This window comes from Myotis nattereri, assembly GCF_964212035.1.
Source record: "Myotis nattereri genome assembly, chromosome: 8".
Taxonomy (NCBI): domain Eukaryota; kingdom Metazoa; phylum Chordata; class Mammalia; order Chiroptera; family Vespertilionidae; genus Myotis; species Myotis nattereri.
This window is the reverse complement of record NC_138083.1, coordinates 66473226-66486834: the sequence shown is the minus strand read 5'-3', so window position 1 is coordinate 66486834 and position 13609 is coordinate 66473226. Positions and strand designations below refer to the sequence as shown.

The 13609-nt window shown below is 50.8% G+C and overlaps 1 protein-coding gene and 1 pseudogene across 2 annotated transcripts in view; one reads left to right on the top strand and one right to left on the bottom strand.

Moving 5' to 3' along the window:
• Positions 1-5312, top strand: part of RUVBL1 (RuvB like AAA ATPase 1) — a 35862-nt gene extending 30550 nt beyond the window's left edge. Inside the window, exons 10-11 of the mRNA XM_081096600.1 lie at positions 3646-3737; positions 4939-5312. Coding sequence (XP_080952726.1) covers positions 3646-3737; positions 4939-5098 — 252 coding nt within the window. The 3' untranslated portion in view covers positions 5099-5312. The remainder of the gene's footprint in view (positions 1-3645; positions 3738-4938) is intronic.
• Positions 5313-6617: 1305 nt separating this feature from the next.
• On the bottom strand, positions 6618-8176 carry LOC308522949 (non-POU domain-containing octamer-binding protein-like; annotated as a pseudogene). The gene is made up of 2 exons: positions 7575-8176; positions 6618-7349 (listed from the first exon to the last, which is right to left on the bottom strand). The product of its transcript is annotated as a non-POU domain-containing octamer-binding protein-like (transcript).
• Between the last annotated feature and the right edge of the window lie 5433 nt (positions 8177-13609).

Here is a 13609-nt window from a genome sequence, read left to right as displayed (position 1 = left end):
TTCCTTACTGGTACTTCAGTAGTCGTTACGGTCATAATCTCTTTTCCTTTTGATGTCTGAGTCATGAAGTGGCAAGTCAAGGATGCAAGCCAGGCTGTGCCCCGCAGAGCCCAGGCCATCTCCTCATTGCCATAGGTTGCTGACCCACTGGGACAGTAAGGGCTGTACTATTTTCACTACTCTGCCCCCCTGTGCTCCAGATGGTCTTGCTGCCAGCATGTAGGTCTGTCACTTTGAGGTCCACATATGGCCAAGGCTGGGACATAGAGTGGACCAGGGCAGCACTGACATCTTGATGGGCTCTGCCAGGGGTGGGCAAACTTTTTGACTCGAGGGCCACAATGGGTTCTTAAACTGGACCGGAGGGCCGGAACAAAAACATGGATGGAGTGTTTGTGTGAACTAATATAAATTCAAAGTAAACATCATTACATAAAAGGGTACGGTCTTTTTTTTTCAATAGTTTTATTAATTTCAAACGGGCCGGATTCGGCCCGCGGGCCGTAGTTTGCCCACTGCTGGCCTAGACCCTCTCTTCTCACCAGAGAACAGGCACTGTTTGTTGGACATTGTACTAAACCCATGGACATGATTAGCCAGCATGATTCCATTTGATCCCAGAACTATGAGGCAGGGAGAACTGTTATCCTTGTCATTCTTAAAGATGAGGACACCAAGACTTAGGCTAATTTAATGCCCAAGTTCATAAAGCTTGTCACTATTTAATAGGTGACAGGCCTGACTAACCAGAATCCAGGCTGTCTGATCCAGAGGCCCATGTACCTAAGCACTATGCCACCAGCTTCCCATCTGTTAGAAACACCTCAGTTCAGGGTGGAGTCCCTCTGGCAGTTCATCGGCAGGGCCTTTCCTTTTGGAGCTCTGAGGGCCTCTCCTGTGCACTCCCTGGCTGCCCCTTTGCTTATGTATGGCCTATCCTGCTTGGCCTTGCCAGCATTTCTTGTTGACCAGTACCCAGAAGAGGCAGGGTTAGCATGGAGCAGAGATCTCCCTCCATACCCAGCATTGACAGAATACCTGAAACAGTTGTAGTTCATGGCAGCAACTGTATAACTCCATGACTGGAGGCCATGTCACCAGATAATGGTCTTTTGCTCTTGGATGAATGCTAGGTTGAAGTCAAGGTATTCATGGAATAGAAGCAAAAGCAAAGGAGAAATTGGTCCCTTCCCCATCCTTTCCGTGGGACTGGAGCCTGCTGGGAGAGGCAGCTCTGCACACTAAGAGCACTTCTTGGCTGAGTTGACATGAGCAATTTGGTGCACCTCTATGAGCCTTGGCCTTCCTGGTTCACTGGGAGATCTGTTCCCTCCTTTCAAGATTGTCATGAAGACTAAGCGAGATAGCAGTAATAACTTGGAGAAGTAGGAAGGGCCGGCCATCCCTTCCTGCTGCAGTAATTATTACTGTTACTACCAGCTTGCAGGTGCTTCACAGGCATCCACTGGGATCCGTACAACAGCTTTCAATAACCAGGTTTTGGGACTCGGGAACAATAGGGCCCCGTGGTCACAGAGAATAAGCTGCAGAGCTAGGACCCACTCAGAGCCAGTTCACATTTGTTTCCTCCATTTGACCCTGGAGCACACAGTCTGATCTCCCCTGGAATGTTCTGCAACTGTGCCTCCAGAGCAGTAACTGCTGGCAGGCTCCCAGCCTGATTCCATCTTGGCGAAGCCAGGCTTCCTCTTGGCTTAGCAGAGGACCGACTAACTGCCATCATGGGCATTGCCTTGTTCTTGCGGGTTCAAGGGAGAACTTCGGCATCTTTATTGGATGGAGCCTGGGGCAGGTTTTTAAAAAACAGAGCAAATGTAACTTGTGTACTCTGCCATCAGTGCTGACACCCTCATAAACTATCCCAGCAGGTTATTAAATGATTAAAGATCTAATTTATGAACTGTCCATTTCCAAGTAGTCTGAAACAGGAGCTCTTGGGATAGCTCTGACCTGCTCTAGAGAGAGTAGTGTCCCTGACATTCCTGAAGCCCCACTTCCAAATCAGTGCAGTTCGCTAAAGATGAAATCCCCAGGGCTGAAGCTTTTCCCTGGAGCAGGCTCCAGGATTAAATATTTGCATCGCCCTAAAGTTTCTGAAGGCTGCAGGGGACATTTTTCTTGACAGGACCTGGAGGTTCGTTGGTCCCCAGCTGGCAATAAGAAGCCCTTTTTTGTATTGGAGCACAAACCTGTCCCGATCTGACTGTGTGGTCAGAGAGGAATCCTGTGGAGGGAGCAGGGATCTCCCTCCCTGCTCCAGTTCTGCCTGCCCTTTGTCCATCGAGGACCTTTCCTGCTCAGCTGCATTTAGCTTTGGACCCCAGGTGGTGGAACCCCTCATGCACAAGCTTAGATTCTTTTGATGGAGGTCATACCCTGGCTGAACAGGTAGGTTTAATGTGGCTGGTGCAGTGCGAAATATTTGAACAAGTTGCCAACATTTAGAAATCAGAACATTTCATACCAAAATCTGAGTTCAGAGTCTGTTGACAGAGTAAAAGACTTTCCTGTCAGCACCTGGCCACCTCCCCTGATGTGTGCTGCTGGCCTAGCCACCTCAGCCACAGCCCTGGCCCTGAGCCTGGCTTTCTTACTGAGCAGTACCTTTCCCATTCAAAGCAGGTAACATCCTGGGCCCCTTATCAGAGCCACCAGACACTGAACTCCCTCCCCCTGCAGCTCCTGTCCTCGGGGTCTCTGCCTGAGAGCCGAAAGGCCAGTTTTGAAATGTCTATATCCTAAACCTCTGCTCCTGCTCTTCCCCTTGGAAGGCTTCAGCTGGGGGCTCAGTCTCTCCCACTTTCTGCGCCTCTACTCGAGTGTGTTTTTATGGCTTTAATTTAAACAAGGGCTTCTTGATATCTTGTTTACGAAGCTGCCAAAGTGAAAAATTCCTGTATTATATGAGGCTCAAAGTCTTCGAGTTATCTCGGCTTCACAACACACAACATCATTATCCCAGCTGCCCCTTATCACTCAGTGTGGTGCGCTGCAGGATCCCGGAGCCACTTGCGTTCCTGCGTTCACACTGCCAGCTTATTTCCCATCCAACTTTACTGGGATCTTCAAACTGCAGCAAGCGTCAGCCTCTTCTTGATAGATTAGATATCTTTGGGTGATGTTATGAGGGCTGGTAAATCTTTAAAAGTAACTTTTTTTGATTTATTCAACCATCGTATTTATCAAGGAAACAAAGGATCATTCTTCTTCCCTGAGTGCTTACAGGTGGTGGTGTCCACACTGGAGAGGAAGGACAGGGCCTGTGCGGGCACCTGGGCGGGTTTTGGAGAGGTCTCAGTTTTCTGGTTCTGGGGATTGAGTGGGCAGGGCCGGAAGGCCGGAGCTGAGCTACCCCGGTTGACTCCTCCAGGGTACCAGCTGCTTTTCCGTCAGTATGAATGTAACACCGTGGCTGAAAGGCCATGCGCAGTGTGGATGGCACTGCAGAGGTGGGTGAGTGCAGCCCTAAGGAGAGGTCGGCTCTCTGCCCCACCAGCCCAGGGTTGGGCTTCTGCTGCTCTAATGATGGGACGAGAAACACTTAACCAGGTTGTTTTTAAAGCACTTTATAAATGAGAGACTTGAGGTCGGTTACTGTTGATCATGGTTTTTCTCCTTCAAAAGATCATTAAAATCCGTGCCCAGACAGAGGGAATCAACATCAGTGAGGAGGCCCTGAACCACCTCGGGGAGATCGGCACCAAGACCACTTTGAGGTGAGCCACTTCTCCTGGAGCTGCTGCAGACCCCACTGGTGCCTTCTCAGCAAGGCCTGTGGGGACATAAAGGCAGGCCCCCTTCTCAGAGCATAGGACCATGTCTGTTCCTATTGGTATGATGGATCTTGTCCAGGACACTGTGCTGTGGAGTGCGGAATAGTTAGATGATGGTGTTTTAAAAGCTAGAGTAACAGGTGACGTCCCCTTGTCCTGCAGCAGGTGCACTCCTGTGGTAGAGAGCTGGCTCTGACCCCAGGTCAGTCCCCTTGCAGTGGTTCTCAACCTTCCTAATGCCGCGACCCTTTAATACAGTTCCTCATGTTGTGGTGACCCCCAACCATAAAATTATTTTTGTTACTACTTCATAACTGTAATTTTGCTACTGTTATGAATCGTAATGTAAATATCTGATATGCAGGATGTATTTTTATTGTTCGCGACCCACAAGTTGAGAATTGCTGCCTTAGAGGAAAAGGACAGACCAGAGACCAGGGTCCAGAGCAAGGAGTTCATTAGCTGGGCCCTACCTCGCCTCCTTACCCCTCGCCCTGCTGGCTCTGTCCCCCAGGCGTGTCTCGGGTAGGAGTGATGGGTGTAGGCGAGCGTGAGGAGGAGCGCAGACATGGACTGCTTCCCTGACTGTTCATTGGCTCAAAGCCATTGCCTATGGAGGATGTCCCTCCTAAGTGTTCTGGCTCCTTGTGAAATCATGACGTCGCTCCTGTCCCTATTTCTTCCACTCCCAAGGTTAAAGCAGAATTGCAAGCTGCTTTGTTCGGGTGGAGTGGTGCTTTTTAAATCTCCTGGATTTTCGTACCTTTGGATAGGGCATGTGCTTACAGTGGCTGTGTTCATTTCCCTGCCATTGTCACAGTCCTGATTGGACCTTGGATTACCTGCCACTAAGTTTGCGCTCCCTTTCAAGCAGCGGTGGAATCCCCCCCTGTTGGAGAACTTTCAGACTGAAAGAGATTTGGAGAGCAGGACTTGGTCATGTTGGTGACTTCTGACCCCTCCATGAGATCTTGCAGGTCTTTGAGAAAGGACAGTTCTCACGTCTTCTTGTCTGCTGTGTCTGCAGCAGCTTTCTCAAGCCCAGCGTTGGGCTCAACCCCTGGTGCCAGTGCTCCTGTAGGTGTGGAAGGGCTCCTATCTGTGGCCACCATTTCACTCCTGCCCTGGCTCCTGTCCACTCCAGGTACTCGGTGCAACTGCTGACCCCGGCCAACTTGCTTGCTAAGATCAACGGGAAGGACAGCATCGAGAAAGAGCACGTTGAGGAGATAAGTGAGCTCTTCTATGATGCCAAGTCATCAGCCAAAATCCTGGCTGACCAGCAGGATAAGTACATGAAGTGAGTCTTTCTGCAAAGAGACACTCCCAGCATGCCTGGGCCTGGGTACAGCCTGCAGATACAAGGCTCGCTCCTGGCTTCGGATTCTGTTCCCCCTCAGGCGTGGTTAATGGCAAGTTCAGTGTACTGTTTTCTTTTTAAGTTATACTTTCTCCCATTGTTGCTTTGAAGGAACCCTGCCTCACCTGGCATGTTTTCTAATAAATCCTTATAGGATATTTTGATGACATCTCTTTCTCTTCTTTTAATTAAAAAAAAGCAACACTTTGTATTTTAGAACAGTTTTAGATGTACAGCATTGTTGTAAAGTACAGGGCGTTCTCACATACTTCACACCCAGTTTCCCTACTGTTAACATCTTATGGTAGTAGTATGTGATACATTTGTCACAATTAATGAACCAACACTGTGCATTATTATACTTTATTCACATTTTCTGTCCCAGGATCCCATCAGAATCCCACATTACATTTAGTTGTCATTTTCCTTTAGACTCCTTGTGGCTATGACAGTTCCTCACACTTTCCTTGTTTATAATGACCTTCACAATGCTGATCAGGTAGTGTTCTGTCTAATGTACCTCAGTGGGTTTTTTTTTTAAGGATTAAAATGTATTTTAATAAATTGATGCTGCATTATTGCTCCACTTTTTTCCCCAGAAAAATTCTAAAGGTATCAGGGACAAATGAAACATAGTACACCAATAAAATAAAATTTTAAAAAAAGCATAGCATAAGTAACTAAGATATGTAGGCAAGGCTAAGAGCTACTCTCTGACATCCGGCATGCAGCAACCCTGTTCCCAAGGTTGTACTAGGCCTATCAAGAAAAACTGAAACTGAAACATCAGACACAAAAGGGCCATTCCTGGGTGATCTTCAACTCCCCCCACTCCCCTCCAAAAATGGAGGCAAGTTAACAAGGTTTTTTTAAAGATATACTAAAATGAAAATCTCTAAAGAGAAAATGTCTCCTTTAGGACATGAAGGAATAATCTGTGGGCTATAATAAAACCATATGTATGTTATCTGTGACCTCTGCAGTCATTTGCCTGAATTCCCACCTGGGAGTTCATGGAATGATGGGGCTAAGGTCATTGGGGGATGTTAGTGGTACATATGGCAGTGTCTCGGGTTGGGGAATTTAAGAATGAGAACACAAATAGAACAGGATAAACAAAGAATGGAATGATCAAGATTAATGGGGGCTCTAACTGGATCCACTTTGCTATTGTTCCCACCCTCCCAGGCCTTCAATAATCACGACACTTCAGGAATGCACCAGGCAGATATGATTAAACAATATACCACCCAGAAATGATTTGTTAAATATTGCCTCTCCCTTGCTCTCTGCCTCCAGCATACTCCCAGAGTAGTACAGGCAGGGAAAACCTAACTATTAGGAGGAATCCCTAACACGTTTCCAGACTAGAATTCTGGCTAGTCCAAAAAGGTCCTTCTCTTAAGGGTTTAGGGAAACTAAAGACTGCAATTTTATTAATATCATTGATGTTTGGAGCAAATTCAGCACCAGGAGCTGCATGGTTGAATTACCCCTCTTCCTTCCATGGTAGCAGCATGGCCAAAGAGTTCAGTAGTTGGTGGGGTCAATCCCAAGGTTCCACCTGGCATCATAGTGGCAGGTCCTGGAGGAGCTGGGATACCAGCAGGCACAGAGCAGGGGGCATGACACCTCTGTTGTTTATGCACCTTCCATAGCCATCTGGCCTATCTTGTATCTCCTGCTCTCACATCAGGGAAGGTTCCCTTCCCTTGAGTCCTTCCTGCTGTCGCCGCATGTCTTCGTCACTGTGCCTGCGCTCCTCCTGCCTGAGCTTCAATTGCTTTCGTTTTTGCACTTCTTGGTTGTGTAGCTCTTCCATCCTCCGAAATTCTTCTTGATGCCTCATCAAATCCTGCCTCATTAGCATGGCAGCAGCCTCCATCTCCATCTCCAGTTTCTCACAAGCTGCCTTGATGCAGTCCAGTTGGTCCTGCTGCTGTTTCTCCATCTCAATGTCATACTCATACTCAAAGGAGCCAACCTGTGCAAATCTAGGTGGCTGCTCCCACTCCTTGTGAAATTGCCAGTTTCTTATAGCCAGCTTCTCTGGAAGTCCCTCTTCATCATCTAACTGGTCCATGGGCTCCACAGTCACAAACTGAGGAAATATGGTTAGCAGGAAGGAGCCTGCTGTCCAGAGCATCTGTCTCGAGCTTTCTGAGCAGCTGGTTTCCCTGAGAATTCAACAATGCCTTTTCCATGTTTAGCCAGCATGGCTCAGTGTTGAGCGTCAACCTATGAGCCAGGAGGTCACAGTTTGATTCCTGGTCAGGTCATAAGCCTGGGTTGTGGGCTTGATCTCCAGTGAGGGGCATGCAGGAGGTAGCCAATCAGCGATTCTCATCATTGACGTTTCTACCTCCCTCCCCCTTCCTCTCTGAAATCAATACAAACATAATAAAATAAAATAAAAATGCCTTTTCCTGAGGACCTTCCTCTTCCGCGATCATCCACAATGACTCTGGTCCTCTTACTTGGCTGAACACAAAAAAGGCTTCCTCCAGCAGTTCATTGGACACATACTGAGGAAGGTTTCGGCTCATAAGAGATGCACTATGGCAGGCACAGCGCACATGCAGCTGCTTTCCATGGAGTGGCATGTTGTCCAGCTCCACGTTAGCAGTATCCACTAGGGTTCATACTTCCAAGTGGGTAATGCCAAAGCCTTTATCCTTATGAATGAAGACTTCGCCTGCTTTCCCATGTTTATCAAATAGCTTCCTCATTTCCTCCTCAGTGATATGAAGAGGAAGATTGTCCACAAAGAGCCGGCTACTTTGGATGAAGGTCTCCTGGTTTCCTAGAATTCTCCAGGTCAATAGTCAAGCCTCCATTTTTGGCTGCTGTCTTGTTGCCCGTTTGCAAGTATTGGTGACAGCGGCGGCAGCTGCTGTTTCCTTGGAGCATGGTTTTGCTTCTCCAAGTTACAGGGTTTATTGCTCTGCGTTTTCTGAACCCCTCTACTGACCTCTCCTCGCAGTAACAGCAGCCTTTTTTTCAAATCCTCACCTGAGGACATGCTTATTGATTTTTAGAGAGAGAGGAAGGGAAAGAGAGAAACATTGATGTGAGAGAAACATCGATTGGTTGCCTCCCATAAGCGCTGCACTGGAGATCAAACAGCAACTTAGGTATGTGCCCTGACAAGGAATCAAACCCACAACCTTTTGGTGCATGGGATGATGTTCCAACCAACTGAGCCACACCGGCCAGGGCTTGTGTGTGTTTGATGTTTTTCTCATGATTAACCCAGGGTTGCAGGTTATTGGGAGTAAGATCAGACAGGTAAAGTGCCATTTTTATCACAGATCACTATTTGTGTTGAGCTGTGTTCCATAACTGAGGTCATATTTGTTAGATTTCTCTTTCCCCTTCCACACTGTCCTCTTTGGAAGAAGTCTCTGAGCATACATAGTCCACACTTAGGTGGTGGGGAGTTTTGCTCCACCTCCTTGAGGGCTGAGCATTTACATAAATTATTTGGAATTCTTCCGCATGGGAGATTGTCTCTTCTCACCATTTGTTTATTCAATCATTTATCTCGGTATGGACTCATGGATATTTACTATATACTTTGGGTTATCGTACAGTACTATTTATTTTGTTGCTCATATTAGTCCAGCTTTGACCATTGAGAGTTCTTTTGATTGGTTTCTGTGTCCCTTTGACATGTCCCCATCACTGGTATTACATTTCTTTGTTAGTTCACTAAAGTGGGACTTTCAGCCCCTTGAGAGGAAGGAGAAATGGCAGTGCCTGACAGATACGGTACCCGGACATTCTCACCTGGTAGGATGAGCTCCCATTCTTTCTCCCAGGCTGCCTGCTGTCTGCTAGCTCTGTGCTGCCTGGGGCAGGGCCTAGGCACAGAAGCAGTGCCTTTGTACAGGCTGGTTGTTTGGGTTCTCTGCCCTCATGAGCAGGATCTCCTTGCTGCTGTCTGTGCAGGAGAAGGGACTAACCAAGATGGCCATTTGATCCGATTGTTGCTCTGATCTAAGTTAACCACGAGGTCCTTGGGCAAGCACAACTGTCCTCCCATTAGTGATGATTATTTGAGCATGTCCAGAAGACTGCGGGGACAGGAGGGCTGAGATAATGCTGTGGGAGTCCATCCAGCCCTCAGGCCATACTCAGACCCTACGAGCCCAGGTAGTCCATGTTGCCAGAATGGACCTACTTCTGGCCTGGCCCTTGAAGGAGAATCCCAGCATGGGGTTCTTGGTGGGGGAGGAAATACATCTGAAGTCAGGGCTGAGCCCTGTGGCCTGTCCTGGGTGTTCATATCCTGTGTATCTGACCTCCCTACTTAAGCCACATCAGAAAAAACAGAATAGTGTTACCTCTGATATCAGTATAGCAAGAGATGATTATGGGCTTGGGCCTGTGTTAATGCTTCATATTTCCTTTTATATTCTCACATCAGCCTGTGATATTGTGCCAGTTATGTCACTTGCCCAGCTACTTTGGAATTAGTGGTTGGAGTCTGTGCACCAATCCCCTATGGCTATAACACCTTCCTCAGCGTGCTGAGTTGTTGGAGGGGCCTTCAAGATCTAACTCCATCCCAGCCAGGTGAGACAAGCAGGGGCAGAGATGAGGAAGGTGACTTTCCTAAGGTGTGACCCCAGAGGACAAGAACCAGGCTCTGCCCATCTGGACCTCTTCCTCCAGTCCCCAAACCTTCCACAATGCTTGGGGAGCAGTAGAGAGGCAGCGGTGATGGCTAACCTCTCAAGTGACGTTTGGACAGAGTCCCCCAGCTGCTCAGGAAACCCTGATGTCCAGAGCAGTTGGTGGGGAGGGGTGTGTGTGTGTGTGGTCACAGCCCCCGGTACCTGATCCTCAGGAATCCTGCTCCTTCGTGCTCACCTCACTCATCTGGCCTCCAAAGTGAGGGAGATGGTTCTGGATAAGTGGGACAGTTGGGTTATTTTAATTTTCCTCCTATTTTTTCCAGCAAGGCCTGTGATTATTACATTAATCTTCCATGCGAAGTTTTTACGACCGATCCCTCACTGACTATGAGAAGTTTCTCCATCCATTACCAAGAGGGAAACAGACCCTGTGGGGAGGAAAATATTTGTTACATCTTATCAGGCTGACACACAATCTACCAACAATTATAGCAGCCCCATTTTTTGCACTATTTCAGGTCTGGCATGAAAAATTGTAGTAATATTAAAGTGAGGCAGGGTGGGGGTTGATCATAGGAAAGGGCTGATATTCTAAGCTCTGGGCCCAAGCTCTTGGGTGCCTCCCCACAAGCTGATTGGGCAAGCTGATTGGGTGGGCTGAGAGGGAGTGTTTGCATGTAAATCCCAGCCTGTACTAATGGCCCCTGTGAAAGCCGGAAGGGCTCACGGACACACCTCTTCCGTTGCACCCCCTAGATGGGCTCATAGGATATCTTGATTTTTAGGACTAAACAGATGGTGGTATCACACCAGAAAGTGACTTCTTGGTTAGCAGATCTTTTTCAACCATTTTTCTAATAAAAACGGAGCTGCACAAAGATGGGAGTCACTCCCTGTTGGCCTCTATGTCTCAGACCCCAGGGCCAGCAGGCTTCTTTCTGCCCGGAAAGCAGTAGACATTAGTCGCCCAGCATCCTCTTTCCCTCCCAGGATCAGCATTGAGGGACCTGAGCAGTCCCTGATCTCCGGGGGCCCTGGGCAGAGGCAACAGGTGGTAAAGTGGAACAACCCGGCTCTGGGGCATGGTAGGTAGGGACATGGTCCTGATGAGGCTAGTCCCTTCTGGTCCTGAGCCTTGGTTTCCTCATCCATAAGATGGGGCAATCATCCCACATACCCAGGTGAGGACATGGTGAGGTGCTATGTGGCTGTCCAGAGTACTCAAGATAGTGGAATTCAGTGAAGAGTTCCCAATCCCTATCCCCCTTGGAAGAAGAGGCCTCTATTTGTCCAATAGGAGCCAGAGGCCTGCTAGGCTCCACCCTTCCCCATCCCAGGCAGATGGCCCTTGCAAAGACCTAGAAAAGGCCCCTAGAGAAATACCTCTTGGCTTGACCCTTCCCCTTAGGCCGCGGGACAAGGGCAGGCTCAGGGCCACACAAGCTTGGGAGCAGAAAGAAGAGAACCTGCAAAGGCATCGGCTTTATCCTCAGTGTTACAACTGACCTTGGAGAAGAGGACAGACCTCTCCCTGGGCCTCTGGTATCCCATCCTCAGTGAGGCCCAGCCAGGGCAGGTGCAGCCAGAGGGAGGAAACGGCTGTCTCCTCCCAGCCAAGCAGTCGGTCTGGAAAACAGCGCTCCTGAGAGGTTAGAACAGTGTTCACCTCAGTCCACCTGCTGCTCACCTTTCCATTCCCCACCCTTCCCGCTCCCGCAGTATGGGCCACGCCCCCTCCCGTTTATTCCTGGGACAGCAGGCCCTGTGGGGGCGAGGGTAGGCCTGCTCGGGGTGACTGGGCCCCTGGGGAAGGGGGCGGGGGCCGGAGAACCTTGCAGCAGGACTCGCAAGTGGGGGTAGGGATGGACCAGAAGCAGGGGCTGGCTGTCAGCCGGCTGACCCTGTCGCCCCTCCCTGTCACTCCCCGGCAGGTGCAGTGATTAATGGCCAGGCCTCGCTGCCTGTTCTGCCATCAGCATGCGTCTGGGCGGCGATGGATGTGGCTGTCAGGCCGGCCCGGCCGGCGCTGACCCTCGGCCCCTGTCCGACGCGATCAATGGGCAGCACACGGCAGGCAGCGGCTGGGCCGGCGCGATAAGATGGGCCGATGAGCGGCCGCCGATTACCCGCTCCGTCACCCGCAGTTACCGACACGCCGCCTGTGCGCAGATCTGTGCCGTCTGCGCCGCGTGATTAATGGGGACGCGGGAAGCTGCCGGGAGGGCGCGGGCGCGCGGACTCCGCACCAAAGGGGCATGGTGGCGTCAGGCCCCGGGGGTGCGTGTTGGCCAGCGGGCGCGGTGTGCTCGGCGCAGGGGACACAGGGTGGCCAGTGCAAGTCCGGACCATACGCGTACAGCACTTGTGCACGGGCCGGCAGTACCCGGAACCCTGGTGTGCAGGACACAGGCGTGGGGGCATGTGCACGGACAGCGCGCACAGGAATGTCACTGAGGTGCCCTCGGGCGTACCTGAGCAGTCACCAAGGGCCTGCGTGACCCGGGCTGACCGTGAACCGGCAGCCGCTGGGGTGGGGGACAGCTACTATGATCTCCCCACCTTGGCCCCTGCTTGGCCCGGGCTTCTGCTCGCCCGCTGCAGGGCCCCTCCCCACGGCCCCAGTCAGGCCTCTGCTCAAGACTCCTTTCTAGGTTCCCAGGGCCCACGGGACAGATCACAGTGCTCCCTGAGCGACGCCCGCCTTCAGCTCACAGTCCCCGGCGATGCCCGATGCTCTCACTGACGCGCCAGCTTGGCTTGCGCGACACCACTGACTGCAAAGAAGAAGCGGTGGGCTCTGCCAGCGCCGAAGCACACAAACGACGAGGTGACCGCGCCCCAGGCCTCTCCTCGGGGAACAGAGCCTGCCACAGGCCCGCCACTGACAGACCGGGAGAAACCTTGCGCCAGGTGATAAAGGAGGGGCCGGAGGGCTTCCCCGAGGTGGTGACCGGAGCCCAGGGAAGGCCGGCCGCTCCAGGACTAGGACAGGGGGCGGAGCTGGCGGGACGGGCTGGCAGCGAGCCCGAGTGGCCGGAGTGGCCGAGGGGTCATGGGCAAGGTCAATGCGGTGGGCGGTGGGGGATCGAAGGCTATCCGATGCAGGCCCACGGCCACTCCCTCGCCGGTTCCAATCCCTTAGGTCTCCGTTGTCTCTTCCCCGCCCCCTCCCCACGCCCATCCCCTACCGGCCTGGCGGCAGCACTGCTCTGCTGATTGCGAGGCCACAGCGCCCCCTTGCGGAAAGAGGCGTACAACTCGGCCCCATCACGCGCCTGGGGACCTGCCGGGCCACACCTCCGGGCCTGGGGGCGTGACCAAACCTGGAGTGCAGTCTGGCGTCCCAGCCACAGCCCTGGCTCCCTTCCCTGCAATCCAGGCTGCCAAGGCGGGCAGGGAGGGAGCCAACGTGCCCCAACATACCTATAGGAAAAGAGCGGTCAGGGAAAGCTTCCTGAGCTGGGAGTTTAATTTTAAAAAAGAAGAAAAATGTTATGGATAATTTACATCATGGTTCAAAATGTAACAGTACAGTGAATCTCCTTTCCCCTTGCCCTCATCCTGTTTCCCTCTCCAGAAGCAAGCTGAATTATACAGCAGGTGCACCCCTTCATGGATGTCCTGTGGCAATACACATGCATTCCCAGCATTTATGCAAAATTTCAACATTGCAGGAATTGCTTGGTGACAATCCGCATACCTATCGCCTAGAAACTATCCATCCCTCTCCTCCAGCCATCAGTCCATTTTTATCCAATCATCTTTTATTCATTTCAAAGTTGCAGATATCAATACCTAAATATTTTTTTAAAATA